At 33.2% G+C, this 27,474-nt stretch overlaps 2 protein-coding genes and 1 long non-coding RNA gene across 3 annotated transcripts; all 3 read left to right on the top strand.

Moving 5' to 3' along the window:
* Positions 1–6,545: 6,545 nt before the first annotated feature.
* LOC110869283 (remorin) lies at positions 6,546–8,542 on the top strand. The gene is made up of 5 exons (XM_022118583.2): positions 6,546–6,778; positions 6,861–6,911; positions 7,004–7,091; positions 8,018–8,099; positions 8,181–8,542. Exons 1-5 carry the CDS (start codon positions 6,625–6,627, stop codon positions 8,373–8,375), a joined length of 570 nt encoding a protein of 189 aa, XP_021974275.1. The 5' UTR covers positions 6,546–6,624; the 3' UTR covers positions 8,376–8,542.
* Positions 8,543–16,917: 8,375 nt separating this feature from the next.
* Positions 16,918–19,040, top strand: LOC118480514. The gene is made up of 4 exons (XR_004863074.1): positions 16,918–16,989; positions 17,206–17,423; positions 17,597–17,839; positions 17,926–19,040. It is a non-coding gene; the product is annotated as an uncharacterized LOC118480514 (long non-coding RNA).
* A 4,029-nt stretch (positions 19,041–23,069) lies between these two features.
* Positions 23,070–24,026, top strand: LOC110869284 (25.3 kDa vesicle transport protein). The gene is made up of 2 exons (XM_022118584.2): positions 23,070–23,345; positions 23,424–24,026. Exons 1-2 carry the CDS (start codon positions 23,167–23,169, stop codon positions 23,683–23,685), a joined length of 441 nt encoding a protein of 146 aa, XP_021974276.1. The 5' UTR covers positions 23,070–23,166; the 3' UTR covers positions 23,686–24,026.
* Positions 24,027–27,474: the final 3,448 nt, after the last annotated feature.

Here is a 27,474-nt window from a genome sequence, read left to right as displayed (position 1 = left end):
AGACGCGTGGCCTGCATTAGGCTGTTGACGTGTATATTATTTTCAAGATAATGAAGGGAAAATAATTTTTTAAAAACCTTTTATTTAAAACCGTATTCATCGATTGATGACAGGTAAATAATTAAAATATATTAATAATGCGTCGACCCACTTGATACATGATATAACTGTAAATATTCTTTATACTTGGGGTTTCGAATGGTATGTGTATAACTTAATTGTTTGTGACAAAATGTTGAGATATTTAAAACAGTCTGTCGCAAAAGGGTTGTTGTTTAGACCACACGAAGTGGGTGGCATTGTGATGACGTGGAAGGCTCCACCATATCGGCCCACCACCCCGTGCCTTGGCATGGTGGTAGCGTGGTGATGGGGGCGGTGAGAATCTCACAGGCGTGGAGAGCATTGAGCTAGAGGACTTGGCTGCTTCTCATTGGTGGGTGGTATTTGGATAGTTTTGATTGGTTGATTAATATTAAAAAAAAAAAAAAACGCCACTTTCAAGCATCTTTCACTCCGTGTTTTTTTACTACGCCACCCCGCTAACGTGAGTGTCATATGGAGCTTCCTGCCATCCGACACCAAACATTCTTGGTAAAGATGATTCTGTTGAGAGGCTTTTGCAGATTGATTTGTTTTTGTTTTTTTTTCTAAGGGTAAAAAAATTAGGAGTAATAAACACTTTAGACATTCACACTAATGATCAAACATCAGAGTTGTTTACTAAAGGTTTACATGTTTCTCAGCATCATGTTTTTTGAGAAATGTGTGTGTGTGTGTATGTGGGGGGGGGGGGGGGGGGTTAAATACAAATTAATACAAGTTCGATACATTTCTTTTGTTTTATATTTTACAACATTTGTTTCATGTTGATGGGCTTATGGCATTGGAGGCTGGACTGGGCTAAGGACCAATTGGGCTTGCTTGTAGCCGTGGACTTGTTGTGGGCTACTGATATGGGCTTCAGAAGTCTTGATATGGGCTTTGCCTAAGGCTGCCTCTCCAGACTGCATATATAAACAGAAGATTGTTCCGGAAGTCAATTATTGAGTCATTCTCTCTGGATCTGTGTTGTAGTGTTGATTCTGATCTAGACTATGTAACATTATCACATTGATAGTTTGAGTGTTTGAGTCTTGTAATCACTAGAATACTTTGTTTGTTTTAGGGTTAATAGCATTTGGTTTGGGTATTTCTGGTGTTGTGTTGATTCAATGCGTGATATCTTGTTATTTTAACACTTCAACAGCCTACAAACTGAATTTCAAAGCATTGAGTTAATGATTGATATGCGTGAGATCCAGGGGCGGATGTATATGTATACAAGGGGGAGCGCCCGCTACCGCTTGGCGTTCCGGTGGTAGTGTAAAGTTAGTGTAAATTTTGGAAAAATTTGACGTTTTTTCGATTTCGTTACCGCTTATTTATAAAACGTTACCGCTTGGCGTGAATCCTAGACCCACCACTGGTGAGATCACCATAGATTGTAGAAGCTGTAAGAAACTTCAATGATTGTTAGCTATCCTATCACAAGAAATTATAATTATAATGCTGACTTGGATTAATTACAGGTCAAAAGGGGCGCCAACTATGTTGGAAAATCAGAGCTCCAATGATTCCAGATCTATCTGTCCACGCGTCCATTGTCTTCAAAAGATGAAAAGTTTTATATGAACTATTCACATCCAATCCACTAAAAATATACATACATTTCACTAAAAAACAACTCCTATATCAATATATTTCCACTAAAAACAAATACTTTTTCTCTCTCCTTTTCAATATATATTACATTTTCTCTCTCCTTCACTCACAACCACTTTCAATATATATTAAAAAAGTATAGGGGGTGAACAGTGTCCCCCAAATATACAGATGAACAGTAACATTTTCTCTTTCCTCCACTCACAACCACTTTTTATACTTCTTATATTTTAAAAACCCTCCACACAGATTTTGGTGGTTTGGATGAGAATGCTCTAATATGAATTTAAATAACAATTTAGATATAGAAGTTTATATAAACTTGATGTCAAATCAAAAGATGAAAACCATGACCTTTCGTTGATCTATTAAAGGTCCGCTGATATGTAACCTATTTTTGGAGAGGGAAGTGATCACTCTGTTCGGTTTTGGGTTTGTACCGGTTAGAGTCGTGTATTATCTGTTTGGGACCTGTTTCAACCCTCAAACGTGAAGCCTAAGCTTGGAAAGGCCTAGAACAAAAGTGATGATCTACATAGGCTTCAATGCCAGTAGATATTATATGTTTGTGTTAAGCCACCCGCGAAACCCGCGGGATCTTAGGCTAGTTTTCCACTAAATTAAGAATCTATTATTCATAATTGTGCCAAAACAACCCTCGTCTACTATACTATGTTTCATTTTACCCTCCATGTGTTTCTATTATCAAATTTGACACCAAACATGTATCTATCAACTTTTTGTTGCATAACAAAATTAGGAAACACATATGTATGTACTATAGCCCTACTTGCGGTATGCACATATAATTTATATATGGGTGGACGCTCCGGGGGCAAAAGTGAAAGTGCACTAATTTTAACGTTATTTTACTAATTTCGTGAAAATAACGTTAAAAGAGGGGGATGGTTAATCATGTATCATGTGATGACGTTGATAGCCGAAAGAAAAAAGGGTGCATGCACTAATCGGCCTTTGTCCCAATTGTTGAGTGTTATGTGCCTTGTGTCCAAGGCTTGACGCAAAACTACTATCGAGTCGGGGGTCTCACTGAAAGCAAACTCTCTATTCCTACGGAGTAGAGGTAAGCCTGTCGATCTACATCTTATTCTCCTCAGACCCTACCTTAGCTTTGCTATTGATGAGATTTATTGATGATGATATGTATGTACTAAGGGAGTTCATAACAAAATTTTTAATTTAGAATTAAGTTCCAGGTGACAATAATGTACTTTGTAATGTCACATCTAAAACTTCGATTTCGTGCAATTTTGAGAACTTAGGAGTAGGGATGAGCAATTGGTATAAAATACTGTCCCGATTGATTGAAAAAGTGGATAACATAAAAATAGGGGATGGTCCAACATTTTTTACATTTATTTCTTTTTTTGATTTGATCGGGAAATTTTTTCTTTTTTCATCTGATTTAGTCATTTTTATGTTCCAAATATATTAGAAAAATTTTTTATATCTTTTTTTATTTCGTAGATGTAGATTAATGCTTTGATTTAATCATTTTGTTTTATTCTGATTGTATCTACATACCTTTTTTCTATTTGGGTTGCTAACTCAACGGTAGAGTACTCGGCTTTTAAGTGCGGCTAGGATCTTTTACACATTTAGATGAAGCGAGGGATTCGTCCATACCATCGGTAAAGTTTGTGCGAGCCAATTGCGGCGACTTTTACAGTTGCTTTTCGTGCAGCCATTGGGATTCCTCTTCCATCTAATCTTAGTTCCCTTCTGCTTCGCTGCCTCACTTCTTGTAAGACGAAGGAGCAGGTGTCAAAGCCAGCATCCATTTCCTTGTGGTCTAGTCTAATTGCTTTTGCAGAAAGAATGCAAGTCCTTAGCGGTAAGAAGAATTTTCCAGAGCTAACAGCAAGAGTCTTATTTCATAGGATTCCTCATCCTCACCCAAAGCTAATGATTCAACTCGAATTTGATTCATTATGTGAGAAACCCCTGAGACTGATTATCTTCGCCTGAACTACCGCGTAGTGGGTTGAATGCCTGTAGGGAATATCTCAGACTCCTTCTTCTTGTTTAGCACCCTTAGCCCTTTCTACCCTCTCCGCTCTAAATATCGAACCAACTTATTGACTCTTGCTTGGCCTTGACCTTGACTCTGACTTGCTGGGCTGTGAAGCGGGAACTCTCTTGGGTGGACTTCAAGCGCGATGATAGTCAGTCTGAAGTTTTCTACTATGCCTTATTAGTTCAATGATTTGGCCAATCATTAATGATTCGTTATGAAACGTTGTAAAAAAAATAGAATATATAAATATTCTAAAATGAAAAGCTAAAAAAAAATGATCGATTTCTATTCTGAAATGTTGATGTAGTATGTAGTAAGGATTAAATCAACTGAGTATTCAGTCTTTTCTTGTCTAATGAAAGAACTGAGTTTTAGATGTATACAGAGGGAAAGCCGTGTGCAATGAAAAATGCAAGCACGGCTTGGGGAGGGATTTTTACTTATTTAACAAAGAAATTATCTACTCCATCCGACTAGTTCCGGGTTCGAATCCCGGGCAACCCATTGTCATAGTTTAATTCTATTATATGTTATATTTTTTAATTCTATTATCCCATCCCGATCCTGAAATCTCGATCCTGATTTTTTTCGGTACCGGAATCGGTATCCACTTTTTGGCATTTTCGGTATCGGCAAAATACCGAATTTGACCATTAAAATACCGATACCGTACCGTCATATTTCGGTATCGGTATCGGTACCAAGTTTACACAAGATTCGGTATCGGTATTTTTCGGGATCGGGACGGTATCGGTATTTGCTCATCCCTACTTAGGAGAATTATAACATAGATCACTAGACGAATGAATTTGAACAGGGGGGGGGGGGTCGTGGGATTTTTATAAGTTGCTTGTAAACTTCTATGTTTAAAGGTATAAATGTTTTAATTGACATGTTTTCATTATAACCTCCATCCTTTCATTCGGCCGCGAGTCAGCGAGGTATTATTTCAAAAACAAAAGTAAAACTGGGGTTAGAACATAACATGGAAGTCCGAAAAGATAATTGGCACCGCGACAGAGACGAAGCCTCAAAATAAGGCGTTAGACGACAACGCAACGTCTGAGCTCGCAAGGCCACAACGCCAACGACAAAAAATAAAAGCATATATAGCAGTTAAACAGCCTTTAGCTTAATCAAACTTTTCTTTGCTTAATAATGATAACAATATGATTTCTACATTCAGTACATTATGGTTATCCTCAACTGGAAAACTAATTATAACGGGTCAAATGATTTGAAAAAAGATCATCCAACCAGCTTGCATGATGCCTCTAATGCAAATATATATTATAACAGCTCAACTGGGTTGAGCGGGTCACCAACCTGACTCAGCCCATCTTGATCTTTTACCCAGCCCACCAAAAATGATATGAAATGATCTAAGAAATCAACTTACCTCCATGAAAAGCGATGAATATGAGAGCCCGTTAAGTCCCCTAAACAACCACCAATACGTATAGCTCAATAAAATTACCTACAAAAAGCGTAATGCTAACTGATGTTAGCATCTTTATTGACCAAAAGCAAGAAAATTAAAACATAGCAATTGACCACTGTAAAGGATCACAGAGGGTCCGAGAATTCATGCTCATAACTTACATAAACATTCAAAAACCAAAATTCTTTAATCTTTGACTTTTTGATTCAAGTCACAAACAAATACATAAATGTAAGAGTGTAACTTATAGAAATCAGTGAATAGATATGCATAATCCGAAAGGATTGTAGCGGTGGATGATTAGCAACGAAACTATCATTAAAGAAGGTATCCGATAATATAACCCTATTCTGGAATATATATCAAGGAGCCACCTTCAAGTCCGGTTTCAAATCAAATCAACCAAATCCGGATTAGGGTTACAGTTCATTTTAGTCCATCAAATCCAACATGTAAATAAACGCGATAAATCAAAACCGGATTTAAAGAGCAACGTTTAGTTTTAAACCCTAATCTGGGACTACAGATCTATGAATGAAACATGAACTTCAAAAACTTACCAGTATGAGATTAATCAAATCCGGATTCAAATCGAAAGGATTGTAGCGGTGGATGATTAGCAACGAAAGAGAATCTGCTCGAAGAAGATGGCGAAATTTGAAGATTGGGTGTTCTGAAATTCGCGTGTTGTAATAAGGAGAATAAGGAGAAAGAGGGGAAAACAAATTGCCGCCCATGTCCAGGGATCCCCGATAAGGGAACCCTAGGAGAGCCGCCGACTCCAACTACCGTCCATGTACGTGTACCAATTCTCTGCTCAAAGAGACATGCCACATCAATAAATGATTGCTTAAGAAAAGGACATGTGACATTAAATGTATTTTTTTAGTATAATAGGTAGATAAAAGGATTATAGCTTGCAAGAAAAAGAAATTCCGGGTCAAAGTTACAAAGCATCAAATGTGTTAAGTGCTTACTTACAATTAGTAGCTTGCGTGCACTTAATGTGTTTTCTTGGAATAGAAGTGGATGAGTTGGTGACAGCTATTAGTGCCCTTTAATTTTTTATATTTTATCTTAGACCATAGTTTTATTGAATATAAACATATGATAAATATAAATATTACGACAATAGAGTTGTATTAATGAAAAAGTTGAAAGAAAACTAGAGAAAACAACTAAAAGTAGCATACTACTTTTTCTTGATTCTTTATATACATAATAATAAATCATTAATTAAAAAAGGAAAATTCAAGAAAACAAGAGAAGCAACGGTTATTATTGTTAACTTGGTAAAGGAAGGTTGTGACAGGTCAAGTTCATAATATTATATACAAAGCCAGCAATCTATAAAACTGTCACACTCTTTCTCATTTCCAACCAACACTTTGAACCTTTTCATTTGTGTCATAATCCAGTAGCACCTAAATTCCAACAAGATATGGCAACAGAAGAAGCCACAAAGGTTGAAGCAGCACCCGAGTGCCCGCCTGTGGCCATCGAGAAGGAGGATACGAAAGCTGTCGTGGCGGTTGAACCTCATGTTCATGAAGAAAAACCCACTGATGACTCTAAAGCTCTGGCTATCGTCGAAAGTAATTTAATCTTTAATTGTTTTTATTTTATTTTTGTGTATTGTTTCGTTGCGAATTTATTATGTCTTTTGATAATTGACAGAACCAGAAGAAGCTTGTGAGGAAAAACCTAAAGAGGGTTCTATCAACAGAGGTAGTTTAAGCTCTTTAAATTCTAGTTAAATATTATTTGAGAGTTAATATCTTTTTTGACAGTTAATTAAAACTGTTTGTTTGTTTGTTCAGATGATGTTCTTGCTAGAGTAGTGACAGAGAAGAAGGAGGCACTTATTAAAGCATGGGAAGAAAGTGTTAAGTGTATAGCTGAGAACAAGTAAGAACACACACACTTAGATTCTTGATAACTTTAGGGTTTTCATATACTGATCAACCATATTCACCTCTTTAATTAATAACATATTACCGAATTACAAGATAATAAGTAACTATCTTAATATTCAAATAAAAGATAAAGTAATTACTAACTACAAGAAGTGGATGGTGGCGCAGTTTGTTGCTCGTCTATCTGCTATCCCTATGTAACTTGCCCTGGTGATTGGAATTAGGGGTGCAAACGAGCCGAACGGCTCGCGAGCTACTCGAGATCGGCTCGAGAAAAAGCTCGAAACGAGCCGAGCCTTATCGAGCCCGAGCCGAGCTTGAGCCTCAAAACAAAGCTCGTTTATTTATCGAGCCCAAACTCGAGCCTCACATGTGAAGCTTGTTAGGCTCGTCGAGCCTTAGTGTAAACGAGACAAGTCGAGCCGAGCTTATTTAAACTTGTTTACAAGCTGACATCGAACCTAAAAATAAGCTTATATCGTAAACGAGCCCGAGCTTTACTTATCGAGCTCGCAAGCCTAAAAAGTCTATTATTTATATTATTTTTATTTAATATACTAATTAATAGATAATAAACGAGCCGAGCTCGAGCTTGATAAAATACAAACGAGCCGAGCTCGAGCTTTGAAAACAAAGCTCGAATCAAGCCGAGCTCGGGCTCGGCTCGTTTGCACCCCTAATTGGAATGAAAGTTGCTAAAATTGGAAAACAAAAAAAAAATAAATAAATAAAAATAAAGTAATTACTAACTAAAAAACTTAAAAAGATAAATTATAAATCAAATAATAATAACTACTATGGTAGATAATAAACTCGGCTAACATGCACCATAGAGCAACATCTAAAAGCCGAGTTATTGATTTTGGGTGTCCAAAGTATTGATTTTTGATGAAAAACTAACGCCAAGTGATTGAACAGAGCTCAACAGAAGCTATCTTCCATTCAAGCATGGGAAAACAGTAAGAAAGCCGAACTAGAAGCCGAGTTGAAGAAGATCGAGGTAACATATATTCGAACGTAACCAAAACATGAATTCAAAGCTGAAAAACATCATGATTAGAGTTTGATATTGGTTCAACAGGAGGATTTGGAGATACAGAAGGCCAAATATATAGAAAAGATGAAGAACAAGATTGTTGCCATCCACAAAAGAGCAGAAGAGAAGAGGGCCATCACGGAAGCCAAATGTCGGGAAGAGGTTCTCAAGGCGGAGGAGATGGCGGCTAAGTGTCGGGCGACTGGCGAAACGCCGAAAAAACTCCTTGGATGGTTTTAGAGGTAGATTGAATTTGCATTTGTCACAAGCCTTTGATTTTTATTCATTTCTTGATGTGTGATTTTTATTTTCTTTTGGTGTATGATTGGTATAATGCTTCAGTATCTAGTGTGCATATGTATATTATCCATTAATGAAAATAAAGTTTGCAAGTAACACTTTTATTACATGTAGCCATATTCTAATTTAAACGAGAGATGGTGCACACAATCTTTCAGTTACTTTAATTTTCACTGAAAACTCGTGCAATATTGTATACTTTCCTTAAGAAAAAGTTGTTTAAGACAACTCAACTGATAAAACAAGTATAACTACCTCATCTTAAATGAGTAAAAAATAAAGTAAAATATAATGTTATCCTTTATACATTTGAAACCGAACATGGGTTTTAGTCGCGTCACAAAAATATGGACAAACGACTGAAAATTATGGGCATGAATTTAACGACAGATCATCAACGAAATGGGCTTTACCGACAAATGACTTAAATGCATGGTGGAATCTTATGCTCAAATTAGCGACGGATCTTCTGTCGGCAAAGACTACCCACAAAAATATTTTCGAATCGGGACTTATCTATGTTGGGTTCATCACTGATAGTCTATTTTGCTAGTTTAAGGTGTCTGTCGATAATCAGCGACGGATTAACAATGGACTTTTAACTTTTTATATTTTTTAGAATATTGGATTCCGTTGGTAAATTTCGTCGGTAATTACCGACGAATCTCGCTCATAGGTAAAAGTCATTGATGATACTCTTTTTTGTAGTAGTGTCATCCTTAGGAACACGATATGTATTTGAAAAAGAGAGGTCGGAAAGGTGAGGCCCAGTCCCAACAATAACACTGCCCCTAGCCTTGACAAAATTATTCCCCGAGCGATAATCTTCCAACGACGCTCTGGTTGGTGAATGGTCTCATTATCGTTGCTCTTATGAGATTAGGCCGTTAAATGCAATAAAAAATGTTTTCAAAATCAATTCAAACACCTATACAAACCAACTAAACTCTCCAAAATTTTCACACAAATGTTAATTATTTCTCTCAAAATATAAAGTTAATTATCTTCAATGGATTTAAGCCAAAACACTCCTCGCAACAACAAAAATGACGGTTCTAACAAAAACACTCACAAAAATCAGCCCCAAAACCGTAAAGTGAGAACCCCATAACTCGAGGATAGAAAGCGGGGTCGTTCAAAAGTTTCATCCCAAACTTAACATAAAGATTAGGAGGTGGTATTTGGAAGATCAACAAAAAGAAAAAAAAGTTGTAACTATAATTTAATGGGAGCGATGTTGAATGTGGTGCTAACTCAAAAACACGAATAGCCGAACATTGGGGATGGAAGTTTAATCAGTTACAATTTTCTTTATCGTGAAATTATCTTGTAGTTTTACTATAACTAATGGAATGTTTTATCATGTATATATATATTTTTTTGAAATTATTATTTTATATTTCATCTTAGTTTCTGTATTTTTAAATTAATTTTTATAACTTATATTTTTCTTTTGTTGAACTAAACGAAATTCATTGTAAAATGGTTTAGAATGTTGAGGGATGGAAAACAAGTGCATGCCAGGTGTTTAGGGATGAGAGGGAACGGATTGAAAATATCTAATTTAGCGCTGATGTAAAGGAGAGACAGTTGTAGAATAAAAAAGAAACGCATACCATGTGTTTGATTTTTTCTCCTCGATAAGTTTGGTTGTATGGTTGTTTTTGTTGTTGAATATTTTATCTTTTCAAGGCTAAGAAAAATTACCAGATAGTTATTTTGTAACTTTTATATTATATACAAAATATATTTTTCTATTAACCCAAATAAATATAAATATATATATCTATACTATATAATAAAAGAAACTAACTTTTGGACACGTGTCACTCATTGAAGCCATCTATTTTTTAGCCTATTAAAATTAAATAATTATTTAAAATTAAATAATTATTTATGAGACATACGTAAAGATATACTATTTAATATATATAATTATGAGATATACGTAGAGATAAAGTATAGATTAAAAACTTATTTAGAAAATATACTATTAATATTAAATTATTATTTTTATAATATATTTCCTTAGATATAGGAATAAGTTACATTATAGTTTTATTATATTTTATTTTAATATTTACGTTTATACTTTTACATCCAAAATTAGGTAACATATTTAAATTATCTATGACTCTTTATACCCAGTAATATGTTTTAAATATATTTAACTCTTTATAATCAGTAAATGTTTTAAATATATTTATTTTAAATAAAATATTAAAATATTTTTTAAATATATTTTATAAAAATAAGAATATGACTTAAGATGTAATTTTAAGGAGAGAAAAATTATTATTATTTAATAGGAATGAAAATGCAGGAAAGCAAAATCTGAAATTAATTAGAACTCAACTCGTGTATTACACGAGGTTTTTTAAAGATATAAGTTTTTTATTATTTACTATATAAAATTACATTTATTCAGCCCGTGTAACATACGGGGTTTTTTACGATACAACTTTTTTTTTATCATTTACTATACAAAATTACATTTATCCAACCCGTGTAATACATGAGGTATTTAAAAATATAATTTTTTATTATTTGATATATAAATTCAACCCGTGTAATACACGGGTTTTTTTAAAGATATAACTTTTTTTTATAAATTACTGTACAAAATTACATTTATACAACCTGTGTAATATATGAGTTTTTAAAAAAAGTTCATTTTGTTAGAAAACACATCTTGATGATTAAATGTGTTAACGGATTACATTATTCGTGTAAGACATGTGTTTATTCAAATCATGCAATACACGAGTTTTTAAAAGATGCAACTATTTTATTAGTTAGTATATAAAATTATATTTATTCAGCCCGTGTAATACACGGGGTTCTAATCTAGTATATTATATATTAGTCATCAATAAACTATCTTTATGAATTAGTTAACTAATCTATTATATATAATAAATGAAAGTTATTTGCGCCACGTGTCACTTAATTAGGGCATCCTCGGTTCTCTTTTCCTGCCCAACAGTACCACTGCCATTTTCCTTATATAATCTCTATTCTCACCTCTCTTCTTTCTTTACAAATGCCCAGGGTTCCTTCTCTCTCTATATTCCGGCGATTCAAATTCAAATTTCACAAACCCTGCAAACCTTAATCTTCTTGCAGACCCCACCATAAAATCTTCTTTTGTTCATCGATTACTTCATCAAAAGGTCTGTTCTACTTTTTATTAGTTGAAATACTTTCATCATTTCCTCTTATTTACAATAATCCTAATTTCTACTCGTAATCTAATCATATGGTTCCAGGGTTGTTGTCATCGATTGTCATCAAAGTTTAAATCAGCTTAGCTGCGTATAGATTCCTGCCATAAGCTGGTATGTTTGAATATGTTCAGAAATAAGCGTTTTTTTCTTAATGGTGATGATATGACTATAACATCTGTTGATTATTGATGTTTGAGCATGTTCAGCGATTATTCTTTCTGAAATTAGGGTTTCATTTCCAGTTCTCGAGGTATTATCTGTTTGTAATAGCAGTGGTTCAGCATCTACAGTGTATTCAACATCAGTTGTTTGCTATTATTGTTTGATGTTGTTTGCCATTATTGTTTGATGTTGTTTGATGTTGTTTTCTATTATATTGATCATCACATTATTGGTGAGTACTCGGGAATATTGGATGGTTTTATTAGTTTTATTTTTGGTATTTTTTGATGCAGTTGAAGGGATCATTTGAGAGGTGGCACTTTGGAATGTTATAACAGCTGATCATGCTAAGGACTGTTATAACTAACCACTGCTCCTTATATAATCATCGTTCCAGTATCATTGTTCCAACATCGTTGTTTCAATGAAGCTTCCCATCACACATCAATCTTTCATTATCGATGTTGCAATATAATTGTTGCAACATCGTTAAAGGTTGTATGTGCTACCTTCTTTGATGGGAGAGTTGTGGTTTCCCTTGATAATGGTATTTGTTTTTGTTTTTGATTTTTACTGAAGTTTTGTTATATGAGTTGTGACTAAATTATCATTGTGAATGATCTGCTGCAGATGATGATGATGATGATTGTTCTACTGTTGTGAATGAAGTGGCACTTTGGACATCTGTTGTCTTTTAACTTCAAACTTCTTAGATAATAGATGTTTGTTTGAAGAACAACAGATGTCCAAAGTGCCGATTCTTTGGAAGCAGCCAGGAAGAATTATATGAGAATACCTTTAATTTATCGAACCTGTAGAATGAGATGCTCCACCGTTGGGTTAGCAGCTTTTTATGAACAAAGTTAACTATTCTGTATATGAGGACAGGGCTACTCTTCCACAGCTGTTTTTAAGTTAAACATCTGTTAAGTGTTAAACAGGTGTTTGGCCTTTAACATCTGTTTATGGGCAAACATCTGTTTATGGCCAAACTTCTGTTTATGAGCAATCATCTGTTTATGCTCAGACCTTTGTTTATGTTAACAATGTTTATATGTAACAGTGTTTTTCACATTAGAGTTTTATAGTCTGTTTGGTTGATAAATGTTATCACCTCAGTGTTTTATATGTTCCAATTTAGTCACAACAATATTTATATGTAACAGTGTATATCCCAACAGTTTTTATATGTAACAGTATTTATCAAATCCCTACATTGATTTGATGTGTGATATAAACTGAACAGTTGTTTTTTATACTAATAAGTAAAATTTAAAGTATACTTGGATGATTATTAAGCTCCTGATTTTGATTGTTTGGGTATAGTATTCTTGAATTTGGACTTTTTTTTTTTTTGCAAACCGACGTTTATGTGCAAAGATTTGTTTATGCTCGAAGATTTGTTTAAGGCCAAAAATGGGCAAACATCTGTTTATGGCCAAACTTCTGTTTATGAGCAATCATCTGTTTATGCTCAAACCTTTGTTTATGTTAACAGTGTTTATATGTAACAATGTTTTTCACATTAGAGTTTTATAGTCTATTTGGTTGATAAATGTTATCACCTCAGTGTTTTATATGTTACAATTTAGTCACAACAATCTTTATATGTAACAGTGTATATCCCAACAGTGTTTAAATGTAACAGTATTTATCAAATCCCTACATTGATTTGATCTGTAATATAAACTGAACAGTTGTTTCATTTTTATACTAATAAATAAAACTAAAGTATACTTGGATGTTTATTAAGCTCCTGATTTTGATTGTTTTGGTATAGTATTCTTGAATTTGGGTTTTTTTTTGCAAACCGATGTTTATGTGCAAAGATTTGTTTATGCTCGAAGATTTGTTTAAGGCCAAAAATCTGTTTATGGCTAAATTTCTGTTTATTGGCAATCATCTGTTTAAGTTCAAACTTTTGTCTAAGTCGATACAACTGATATATAAGGTGAAACATCTGTTTTAGCCCCAACATCTGTTTAAAAGCCTGTTAGAACCGCTGTGTTGGTTGAAACAGTTGATTGTTAATGGTCACTTTTTTATTCTTGACATCCATTAATATTGACCATCAACGCTATTCCTAAAAAACAACCACTGCTCACATTTTTATAATTGATGCCTTGGTGGTGTTAATTAGTGATATATTGAAATTATCAAATAAAAACTAGAATTAAAATGAAATTACCATTTTACATAATCGTTACATTGCAATGAGATAAGAGTTCATCCAATATTGTTTTCCTGATGAAATTTAATGTTAAATTAAAAAATAAAAAAATACTTGATGACTATTTGTTGCAATTCAAATCACTAATTAATGGTAATTTCTTGATCTTTGGACTTTTAAAATATGCAAAATATGAATTTCAAACTGTCGGTTATTATCTCTTAATTAAAGTTAAAATAAAAATTAGAAATGTCATCATCACAATTGCTTTCAAATCAGATCACTGATAATATCAGTAATTTTGAAATTTTGAAATTAAAATTATGCAAGATGGTAATTTAGAATTGATGTTCTCTTTTTTTTTTTTCTACTTTGCATATCATTACTAATATTTATTTACTTTAATAAGGAGGGATATAAAGATATACATTACTTACCTTTCAGTTCCCAATAAACATTAGTTCCCAATAAAAATCATTACAATTGCTTTCAAATCAAATCATTAATTATTAATAATATCAGTAATTTTGAAATTCAAAATTCAAACCATATATAATTTTATCCTATAAATAAGATATAATTATCTGGTTTCACATTCAAATCTCGCTCGCTCATATATGTGAGTGTATTTTTCTCTCTCAACAGTCTTTATATGTAACAGTATTTATCAAATCCCTTCATGTTGACCACTGACTTACCAAATGTCAGTGTTTAAAAAACTGTTCGGTATCCACTGATAGGATAAAATAGCCACTGCTCACTTTTTTAGTGTTGAGATCCATTGATATTGTCCATCAACGGTTTTCCTAGAATTAAAATGAAATTACCATTTTACCTAATTGTTATATTGCAATGTGATAAGAGTTCCTCCAATATTGTTTTCCTGATGAAATTTAATGTTAAATTAAAAAATAAAAAAATACTTGATGACTATTTGTTGCAAATCAAATCACTAATTAATGGTAATTTCTTGAGCTTTGGACTTTTAAAATATGCAAAATATGAATTTCAAACTGACGGTTATTATCTCTTAATTAAAGTTAAAATAAAAATTAGAAATGTCATCATCACAATTGCTTTCAAATCAGATCACTGATAATATCAGTAATTTTTAAATTTTGAAATTAAAATTATGCAAGATGGTAATTTAGAATTGACGTTCTTTTTTTTTTCCTACTTTGCATATCATTACTAATTACTAATATTTATTTACTTTAATAAGGAGGGATATCTATACAACCTAATAAAAGCCTTAATTAGGGGACACATGTCCCCCTCCTAGGGCCTCTAAAACTCATTTTCCCGCCAAAATATGCATTCTCCTCATTTCCCTTGATTAACCCGACACGGGATCCGAATCACTCATTTGGGTCCGATAAGTTCATTCCATATATAAAGAACAACCCGCTCTTTTCATTCACATACTAGGGTTTCCAAGATTCAGCGTCTTCTCCAAGCTTCCTCTCTCAATCATCAATGCTGCAAATCAAGGTTAGATCATTAATATTTACGATTAAACACGCTGATTTCATCTATCGATGGCTGTCAATCTTCCTTTAGATTGTTCGTTGATTTGTTTTTCATTCTTCATAACCTAGGGTTTGATGATCTACTACACGAATGTCATCAACAGCAAGGTATGATTCCTATAGTCTTATAGTATTCAGATTTGTATGTCCGTTTATTAGATTGTTGTTTGTATTTTATGTGATAAATGTTCGAGTATATCGTATTTAGGGCCTCATCTTCTTCAACACGCTTCACATACTGTTTTCGATCTCAGCAAATAAATTATAATAAGTTATTCGGTTAATCTTTTAGTCAATCAAGTTAAATGTCAATTAATATTTTGATTTTTAAATACCACTCCCTTTTATAATCTAATGAATTGTTTGGTTATATATTTAGTCAATAAACTTAAATGTCAAACAACTTAATATACCGTATAAAGAATAAAGAATGGTAGATGCAGTTTCATCAAATGCTCAGCCATTGGTTAGACAGATTAGAATATTTACCGTATAAGGAATAAAGTATTTGAAATGATTCTGCACCAAGAGGTTTGATGTTCTATGAATAAAAAAACCATTGTAATTTGTCTACAGTGATCTCTAAAGTAATAGTTAATGCTCTGTTTTATTATGTATTTAGTATACCACGGGTTGAATAAACCAGTGTAATACACATGTTGTAATAGTTAATGTTCTGTTTTATTATGTATTTAGTATACCACAGGTTGAATAAACCAGTGTATTACACAGGTTGTAATACTTAATGTTCTGTTTTATTATGTGTTTAGTATATGCAGGGTAATGAGGAAGAAACTTCTCTTTTTGATATGGTGTGGTCATTGCTTGGCTGTGTAATATTGTGGCTATATTTATAAACTACATAGAGGTACTTTAATATTAAATTAATATTGAATTATTTTTGTATGATCACTAATAGGGTCATTCTTTATAGGAAGTCATGTTCCTGGGTATTTGACTTCTAGCATCTTGATTGGGCCTTATGGTCTCTCAACTATACATGTTTTTGATTGGATTCTGCTCAGGTAATAAAAATCTTTGGTTGTTGCATACTAAGAAGTTGGCATTATACATATATTAAATTTATTAAACCTTTGTTGGTGACACGGGTGTTGGTGATAGTTGTTGTGGTAGGATTAGTTGGTTAAACCGTAATTAAACCTTTGCCTATCAAGGAATGAAATCAAGGGAGCAGAAGTTGTGTGTCAGGGACGCATACTAATTTGAAGTCATTCTCATGCAATTAGGTATTTTTGCCTAACATTTTTACTTTATGAAAGTTCAACAATCGATGATGGTAGTGAAAGCAGACTAGGGTTTCACAATAAAGTCAAATAACTTTTCGGAAGTAAATCTATATATATATATATATATATATATTTATTTTTGTCAAATAGCAGGTTGTATAGCTCTCATTAACTTGGGATTCATGGCATTTGAACTTGGAGTCTACAAGTATTTATGCGGTACTGTGACAAATGATATTTACTATTTCTTTATGTGTTTAATGATGTTTATTATTTCACTTTTACATTGCTCCAACCAAGATCAACGATCAATATCTCACAAACCTGCTTTTAAGGATTAATGCTTATGTCTTCAATTCAATATATCTATATTTCACAATGTTTTAGGCTTTTATTATTATTGAACTTAGCTTGATTTTTTTTGTCTGATTACAGATGGATGGCATAAACTCTCTGTTGTTTATTGAGCATTTGCATTATGTACCGTTGATTTCATAGACTCCCGCCATAATCTTTGGAATGGATGTTTCTCATGATGGTATGTTGTCTGGTCGTTGCCGATTGTAGGCGCCTCTGTTGAGCCACCTTACGTGAGCTTTCTTTGCCCTGTTTTCGGGCCATGATGGTGATGTTTGTTCACCTATTTTACCCCGGTAAAGTCTCTTTTATTTTATTTATCACATCAGAGGATGTGAGAATGGTGTATTACCATAGATTATAGATTTTGAAGTGTTATAGGAAAATAAATTATGACCAAAGCATATCGTCGAACAATTGGTGTGCGTTATTTAATTGTGTTTTTTATTTTATTGTTTTTGTTTTTTAGGGTTACATTGCCTGATGGGACTGTGAAGGAATGGAGGAAATGGGAAACAACTCATTTCGACATAACGAAGGAGTTATCGAATAGTTTGTCTTCAAATGCTTTGATTTCTCAGGTGGATGGTGTGCTGTGGCACATGTCATGGCATTTGGAAGGTGGGTGTCATGTCAGCTCAAGATATTCACTTTTGATAGTGATGAGGGTCGCGATACGTGTTGGCATTCGAGTGCTCATATTCTTGGACAGGTAATGATGTGAAAGTGACTCTGATATCTAGGGACTATATTATGGATATGGTTGATGGTGAAGCTATTTGATTTTTGTTTGTTTAGGTTCTGGAACAAACATATGGATGGAAGTTGTGTATTGGGACGTGTACCATAGGAGGAGAGGTATGTTTTTAGTGTTTTGTTCTCTTTACTTCAAGGTTCTTTAGTTGTTAGGGTTGTAGTAAGATTTGATATTGTATAGTGGAGATCAATTTCTCCTGGCTTGTGTGTGTTGCATTCCACTAATATATGTTGTAGTTGGAAAATAAATAATATGTTGGATGGTGTTTTATAGCTATCGGGTCAGATTTTTAAATATCTATGCAATAGTTTAATAAAAATATCATTTTTAGCTACCGGGTTACAAAATTGATTGTTGGACTTGGAGTTGGTGTCCCATGGATTACGTGGCAGCAAATTGATACTCTACAATACATTGTCCCTTCCTACTATGTTGGCTTTCCTTTCGATAAAAGCTATTCAGAGTTAGAAGTGACACTCTTGACATGTTCACATATGAATCGGTTGATTCGTGTTTTATGTCTAAGGACTAACGGGTTAAATGGGTAAATAAAAGTTCAGCTCAAAAACAGAAAATGATAATGTTAAAAATGGTCAAAAGTGTCCCTGAGTATATGTTTAATGCAAATATATCCTACATAACTTATTCAAGAAATATATATTTTTTTCATTTAAATGCATTACTTTTGTAATCATATTTGATACACGGGTTGTTTATACGAAGACTTTAGGTTTGGACAAACTATGTATCGGGTCAAACCTGATCCGTTTCAACCCATAAAAAATTACCCCTATTGACCGGTAACCAAACTCTATTGAGACGGAACCTAATTTGATAACTTGATTTTGTTTGGACATGGGTTTGTTATTGCAAATGGATACTATCAACTCATTTATCTGGCGATTGCTAAGGAGTTTGAAAGCGTGAGAGCTGGTACACCTATGGCGCTTTTGATATGTCAAGATACGGGCTTGATGTTCCATCACAGAATGATGAAACTGCTTGGAAGAGCCACTTCGTAAATCTCAATGCTTACTTCAACATCAAGTTATCGGGTAACATTCAGTTTTGACTTTCTGATAATGGTATTATTGCTCCATGTCTTATTCTATACATTTTTATCTTATGCGTTCTTATAGAAAATTTGTAACATTCATGCTCCCATATTCATGTCTATTTTTCGCAAGTTTATTTTAGAGTGTTAGCACCGTTTTTGGTTTCTCATATATTCTACTTTTAAAGCATTGACATCCTTTTTTATTACTGATACTGCATGCCAATTTGGGGTGAGTTCATAATCCTTTGATAAATAGAATTTGATTACTTCGCTATAAAAATGTGCGTATGGTCTAAAACATATAAGTAAAGATCTAAAGCATCTAAGTAAAGTGAATGTACATACCCCACGAATCACTAATATAATTGGTGGTAAATAATTTATGCCATTTTAAAACTTTTGGTAAGTAGACCTCAATTACTTTGCCATAAAAATGTGGGTCCGGTCTAAGGCATTTTAGTAAAGTGAGTGTACATGCCACACGACTCACTTCTGTAATTGTTTGGAAATTATTTATGCCATTTTACAACTTATTTTTTAATTTAACCATATAAAACTTTGGGTTTGCGTCAAAAGTATGAACTTAGTACGTTATCTTAAATATAAGTTTTTCTTTCAGGTTTGGCTAAACCATATAACTATCTTGCCGGCATATATATTCATGTGCTTGGATTTTTAGAGTTGGCTTTTTGTTAGTCTTTTATTTTGAGCGAAGATATGGAAAAAGATGAAGCTGCTAATAGAGCTATTGTTGAAAGTTTCCATAAAATTTTCAGCCTGTTGGTTAAACCACAAGATCAAACTCAGTACGAAAACTTGATGGTCCAAACAGGGGATGCACCGGTTAAGTTCAAGAAAATTGTAACTTTACTTGATGATGGTGTGGGTCATGCTAAGGTTAAATGGTCAGCTACTGCACCATTTTAACCATACTCCAAGACAACTCTACCACAATCATCCACCACCAGCTACCAAAACACCTTCAACTTATGTTAGATTCTCATCCAGTTAAAGAAATTAAATCAAATGTTGTTAAGAACACTCTTTATCTTTAGGGAACCATAACCTTTAGCCTTCACTTGAATTAAAGCTCAAATGGAAAGCATTTCTTTCACATTTCCCCAAATAGCCCTCACCTTTCTTTTAATTAGGAGTGTTCATCGAGTCGAATATCGAATTTTCGAATTATTCGAATCGAATTGTTCGAATAATTTTTATTTTTCCTTGAATTCGTATTTGATTTGAATTCGATTAAAACCTACCAAATTCGATTCAAATTCGTATTCGAATAAAAAGCCCAATTCGTATTCGATTAAAAATTCGAATTCAAATCGAATTCGAATAAATACGATTTAATTCAGATTCTTTAAAAACATGTAAAAACTTTCAAAATGAAACATAAATTTTAAAGCAGCCATAAAGCACCATATCACATTAAAAAGTTCCAAATAAAGTACCACAAGTCTAAAATTCAAAACGAAAAGTCGGGAATAACCACTCCACATTACAAGTTAATATTTTTACGCTTAGAAATCTATTAATAGATTTGTTACTTAGGTTTTAGTTATGGGCCATGTAGTGGGTTTGGTAATGAGTAATTTTAATACTTGGAAAAAAACTTGAAAATAATTTATAGAATAGCCTAATAAAAGTTATATATATAAAAATAATAAATAAAAATGTATAATTTTTATTTAAATTTCGAATCGAATCGACTTTGAAATTATAAATTCGTATCCGATTCGTATTCGATTTACTTGACTCGAATTGAATCGAATTCGAATTCTTATAATCAAAACGAATTGTTGATAATCAAATCGAATTTAAACGAATTTCGAATTTTTTGAATTCGAAACGAATTCTACACGCCCCTACTTTTAACTACCATTTCCGAGGCAAAAGCTCAAACTGCAAGCTGAGATGGTGCATTGGTTCGTCACATTCGATCATGCTACATATCAACAAAAAAGGCGGTGTTGGGTTAGGGGTGATGATTGAAGTGTGAAATGTGGGTGTTATGGTAGTTGTCATTGCTAAAAAAAGGTTAATAACATACCTAGCTATGAAATTAATATGTTATTGGGTTGTATTTTTATATAATAATAATAATAATAATAATAATAATAATAATAATAATAATAATAATAATAATAATTAAGATACTAATTTGTTTAATTTTATTTATTTTTAATCGGAAAAAAGAGGGTTAAGAGGTCAATTAAAGTGCCTACCATTAGAATAATTTTTATATGTACACGAATTAGTTGAGAAATTCATGATTGGGAGCTACAATTTTTTCAGTTTAATGTAATTTAATATAAACATAAGTAACGGAACGTTTCTTTTATTTCAAGGTTCATGTTTAAATGTAATTTTTTTTTCAAAAAATAAAAAAAGATATCATTTCTCAACACCGCGAAATTCGCGGGTATTAGCACTAGTACTATAATAAAAGAAACTATCTTTTGTACACGTGTCATTTTCTCCTTCAACCCCATAAATTTTTATTTATATTTGTTTAATTAATAAATTTCTTTTAAAAATAATATTAATAAATAACTAATATATAAATATATAGATATAACTTATTTTTATCTTTATCTTTATCTAAAATTAATAAATAACTTCAATTTTGCAATTTAGACCCTTTGTATTTTTTTTATTTTAACCCAAAGTTTTTCATCTTTTGCAATTTAATCCGAACTCTTTTTTATTTTCAATTTTTAGTCGACCATACTTTTCATCTTTTCCAAGTTTTTCGTTTCGTTCTAAATTTTGTGAGTTAACGCATCGCAACATGCGTGTGAGGTTCAACATTTTTTCGTATATTTTTTCCCATTTGATTGGTCCGTCGCGTCACATCTATTTTTCTACGTTTGATAAGTTCGTCCAACCCGCGGGTCCTGGATGGACTTAGTTATTTTTTTCTATGTTTTACGTTTCGATTTAATTTCTCAGCAACGAGCGTGCGTGGTCCAAAGATTTTACGTCTTCTTTTTCATTCGACGTTATTTTTTTCCCGTTTTTATTTATTTTGTTTTTACAAGATTTTTTGGTGTTGGTGGTCGCTGACAATGCATTTTTTCATATATTTTTTCCCATTTGATTGGTCCGTCGCGTCACATCTATTTTTCTGCGTTTGATAAGTTCGTCCAACACGCGGGTCCTGGATGGACTAAGTTATTTTTTTCTATGTTTTACGTTTCGATTTAATTTCTCAGCAACGAGCGTGCGTGATTCAAAGATTTTACGTCTTCTTTTCATTCGGCGTTATTTTTTTCCCGTTTTTATTTATTTTTTTTTACAAGATTTTCCGGTGTTGGTGGTCGCTGACAATGTTTTTTTATTATTTGCTATGTAAAATTAGATTTAAGGATATAATTTTTTATTATTTGGTAGATTTTTCAACCCGACTACACACGAGTTTTTTTAAAGATACGACATATTTAGTATTTAATATACAAAATTACAATTTAATCTATGTAACACACATGGTTTTTAAAGATATAACTTTTTTTTTCACATCAATTCAACACGTGTAATATACGGGGTTTTTAAGGATGTAATTTTTTATTATTTGGTAGTTTTATTCAACCTGATTATACACGGGTTTTTAAAGATACGACGTTTTTAGTATTTAGTATACAAAATTACATTTATTTAATATGTGTAATACAAATGGTTTTTAAATATATAATTTTTTTCATTATTTGATATATAAAATTACATTTACTTAACCCGTAGAATATACGGGGTTCATAAAGATATAATTTTTTATTAATTAATATATAGAGTTACATTTAATCAACACGTGTAATACACGGGGTTGTAATCTAGTTTAGTAATAAAACAAGTATACCGTGGTGAACACGCCAATTTATTACTCAACTTGTGATAACCATCATCATCATTCAACACCACTATATATTAAGTGAATTTTTGTTTTTACATGCTTTGGATATATATATAATTCTTGGAGGCTAAGTTTCCTTGAAAACGTGTATGTAGTCTCTTTATGGTGCATCAAAAAAACAAAGGAATCATCTTCTCTTTCCGTGTCATTTCCACTCCACTACCCTTTTACCATTCCATTCCTTCCTATAAATCCATACCCTTTTACTATTATTTTCCTATATCATTTCCATCTATAACTAAACTTCATTCTATAACCGAAAGATAGTCAATACTCTTATCACTCAAAGTTTTCAATTACACTACAATAGATATGGTGAAGCTAACAATAGTTGGAAGGGTGCATGATGGGTTACCCCTTTCACAAGGACCCGTTTACGATGAAGACGACATCGTTTACAAGAAACATGCCGAGTTTTTGCTTCATGAAATATCCATGGATGCCTTGCCACCTTCCACCACCACCATCTTCCTCCATAACCATTGCTTCAAGTATGTAACCCTTTCATTTTCATAACCGATCCACTTAACGTAGCAAACATTCATGGTAAAGTTGTATCTATTCTGAAGCTATATGGTGAGAAATGGTGTTTGTTTCATCACATTATGTGATGTTTCATACCCAAGGAAGCTTGCATTCCACTACCTTCAAGATTTGCAAAAGGAATTTGACAAGGTTGATCCGACAAGAAATGGGCACGTACGCGGTGTTGGTCGTGTACTCAAAAGTGCCTTGGGTCATAGGAATGGGCACGTACGCGGTGTTGGTCGTGTTGTTAAAAATGTCACCCACGAAATATCGACCTCATACCCCCCGCCACGACAACAATAACAATTGGAAGAAATGCAAGAAGAAATGCAACAAATGCGACAAGAAATGCGACAATAACAACACCAACAACAACAACAACAACAACAAGTGCAAGTGCAGCCATTCTCAAACCAAGCAATAATGGAACTACTACAACAACAACAACAACAACAACATGCGTTTCAAATGCAACAAATGGAAGCACAATTTCAATGCCGACTTAATGAATTGAAACGAAAAATGCGTCAAGTTGACGAAGATGATGAAGATGATGATTAGAATTAGATATTTGCATTAAACGTCTAATTTGAAGTTTGTACTCGATAACTAATGTTTATTTTGAAGCTTGGACTTGATAACTATGATGAATATTTTGTATTTTGATTCTTTAGTATAATATGTAGTTTTGAAATTTCATGTTTAAATTCAGTTCAAAAAAGCAGGTTAATAATTGTAAAAAAAAACGCATTAAAAATAATAATCTGTAGGGACGACATATTGTTCCGATAAGAAAAAATAGAAAAAAATGATTTTGAACTTGATGGAATCACATATCGTCCCTATACATCTAAACCAATTTTTTTTATTTTAACTTTATAGGGACCACTCTTGGTATCTAAAAGTTGAAACCAGTTTTTTTTATTTTAACTCTATTGGGACGACTTTTGGTCTCTAAAAGTCGATCTATGGGGACAACACCAATAGGGACCACCTTAATAACCTATAGGGTGGGGCTTATAGGAACAAAAGATGTGGATACCATATGTCGTTCCTATAGGTTAAAAAGACCTATAGGGACGATAAGTCGTCTCTAAAAGTTAAAAAAAGTTGGTTTCCACAGGTGTTTTTCCTTGTTGTGTTATACGGTTTCAGACATCTGAAAATTGCGGATGGTGAATATTGATATCCGCATCTGTATACAAAATTTCATTTGTTGAGTTCCATATGCACTACATTGTTAGAAGGGTTCTATTATAAAGCATACACCGTTTATTTCGACAACATAAAAACATAATAAGTCATTTATCTTTGAATTTTAAATAGTTTTGAAACACAAACAAAATTGTCGTAATGCAATGTTTGTTAATTTATTTATATATTGTTAAAGAATTTGTTTATTTATAGAATATACAGATTAACAGGTAAACGTTAAGAATGAAAAAAAACATATGAACAAAAACATTTAATAGATTTTTATACATAAAATATACATACATATGTATATAAGAAGTAAAAGTTTAAAACGAAATGTCAAGCATTGACTAAAAATAAACTTTTAGGTATGAGCAGGTAATGAAAAAAAAACATATGAATAAATAATTATAATAGTTACTTTTTATGTACATAAAATAAAACGTAAAAGTCCAAAAAAAAAAAAAAAGTAAATCATTGATGAAGGGATATGGTCCTAAATCTTGCATCAGGTTTGGACGTGAGTGACCATCACCCGACTCATTGTCCCAATCGACAAAGGACTTACCTCAGTTCGTGCGGGCATGCGCGAACCCGATTTGCTTTCCCTCTCGGGGAAAGATAAGAAAACTCACCTTGTATATAAAAAAGACTGTTTTCGTCAACATACAAGAGGTGCGGTGATTACTACCAAAGAGGATAGTAGTTTACTACATTCACTTTCTGTCAAACACATTTTCATGCTGCGGTCCTGCGTGGGCGCACGTAAAGCGGCGATGGAAGTGTTGGCACATGTGCACAGTTTACCGCACGTAGCGATGCGGTGCAAAACCGCATCCTATTGTTATACAAGTGGAACCACCACTTTGACTTCTGTAACCAACCAGCAAGTGTTATGCCCGGGCACTGACAACAGCGGTCAGCTGACCGCGCAACGCACAACTACCCAACCCATATGCATAAAGCTGGTGAACAGACTGACAACTCCAGCAGGCCACGTGGCGGGTGTTCCTTCGTGCAATTGATACAACAGCACACATGGCAACACCCCCGCGTGCGCCCAACACTCCCGTGACCTGCGCTCCTATCATGTCTACAAAAAGCTGCAAGTTGGCAGTCGGGCCCTAGGCCCATCAAGCGGCCCATTGGCCCTTCTCCTTCACTCTTTGGTTATAAATACTCATCCCGAACCAGGTTTGAGGTAATGCTAATCTGCTCTCTCACAATTACTACTTAAATACTTGTCTTGCTTCCAAAGCAAATACTTATTCTCACGCCGGAGGGTGGTAACAAGGAGCAACCCCCACCTCATCCTCCTTGTTGTGAGTCACAGTGTGTTTCATTGTATAGGAGACGGGTTAGAGGACGACTCAACCATCGATCTAGGAAATGAGAGATTAACCCTACTTGATGAGACTCGACAGTGGACTAACCTCTCGGTTAACCACTGTTTCATCAATCGAGTAAAATATTAACTTTTAGGTCAATTCTTTTTGTCATTGCAATAATGTAGTCTTTTATAATTAGCGCACTCTCGCGTTTCGTGGTAGAAATTTGGTCGGTATCTATTTGGTTCGCTATGGAGCTGAAGATTTTCTAAGGAAGAAGATGAGAGTGGGCATGTTTCATGAATTTAGAACTTGATTTATAAACTTTTAGCTTTAGATAATGTGTTAAGATAAATGTTGACTATTTTTAGATAGATTTTATGCGTTTTGGTTTCAGCGGAATGAAATGGGCCAAGACCGAACCCGACTTCGTAGTCGGGCTACTTTAACTTCAAGATGAAACAATGGGTTTTATATTCTTCAAAATAGTAATAATTTGTGTTCTTTGGTTGATTTGTAGTGTTTGGGACTTTAGTTGCTTGTCAAAGAAATAGTTATTGGATTTATCTATTACCTACCTATGTATTAGTTTATACAATGATTTATACAAATATAATATTGTAGTTTTTACTCAGATTTAGATGACGAACGGAGTATGATAAGGTTAATCATAACTGCTGTTTGTCAATTTCGTTGGTCGTGGCGCAACGCGCGCGGTATAGTTTTCTAGTTATATTATATTTTGAAGATCTTCCTCAACATTAGGAAAATGAAAGGACAACCTAACACATTTAATTATAGAGCTAGAATGTCAATGGACTTATATTAGGTGCAAATTATTAAAATAAAAAATTTATAAACGTGGTGCTTATATAGTTATATACTAATTTGTTTTAAAAGAATAAGAAAAAATATATAATTTTAACTTCTACGTTGATAATATGTTAAAAACTGGTTTAAATGGGAAAATCAATTCCACGCAACGTTACCAAGATCCCGATCGGAATTTATGTGATGAAGACAAAAAAACCTTAAACATTTGTTAAACATATAATCTATGCATGAACAAGAATTTCAGTTTTTTCATGTGAAAGAAGGCAAGAATTTCAGTTTTTTCATGTGAAAGAAGAGTTACCTGTTTTTTTTTTTAACATGGAACACATACGCTCCTAAAAACTACTTCTAAACAGGGGCGGATTTAGAGCCAAAGAGGGGGTTCCTGGGAACCCGTTCGGTTTGTAATTTATAACGTAGAGTCATATAGAAAATACTAAAGGAACCCTTAAATATTTTGTATGGGAACCTGATACCAAATGTGTGAATTGGTCTACTGGTAAAACCCATAGTGAATACTTTATGGTCTCGAGTTCGGTTCTCATCATGTAGTTTTTCACGTTTTTTTAAAATTTTTTTACTAAAAAATTAATATTGGGAATTAGGGTTTTTCCATTGTGTTCCCTCGCATATCAGAAACCCACAACCCCCCTTGCAAAATCGATAGTACGTAGCTTCATTTCCTTCCAGATAACAGATCTTTTATATAGTGGAACCTTGGCTTCTTTCATCAAAA

This window comes from Helianthus annuus, chromosome 7 (assembly GCF_002127325.2).
Source record: "Helianthus annuus cultivar XRQ/B chromosome 7, HanXRQr2.0-SUNRISE, whole genome shotgun sequence".
Taxonomy (NCBI): Eukaryota; Viridiplantae; Streptophyta; class Magnoliopsida; order Asterales; family Asteraceae; genus Helianthus; species Helianthus annuus.
This window is presented reverse-complemented; position numbering and strand designations above follow the sequence as displayed.

Coding starts and splice junctions, on each gene's coding strand:
- LOC110869283 (XM_022118583.2), top strand. CDS start 6,625: ATGGCAACAGAAGAAGCCACAAAGGTTGAAGCAGCACCCGAGTGCCCG. Junction 6,779..6,860: donor AGCTCTGGCTATCGTCGAAA/GTAATTTAATCT, acceptor GATAATTGACAG/AACCAGAAGAAGCTTGTGAG. Junction 8,100..8,180: donor CCGAGTTGAAGAAGATCGAG/GTAACATATATT, acceptor TTGGTTCAACAG/GAGGATTTGGAGATACAGAA.
- LOC110869284 (XM_022118584.2), top strand. CDS start 23,167: ATGGTGAAGCTAACAATAGTTGGAAGGGTGCATGATGGGTTACCCCTT. Junction 23,346..23,423: donor CTCCATAACCATTGCTTCAA/GTATGTAACCCT, acceptor TCTATTCTGAAG/CTATATGGTGAGAAATGGTG.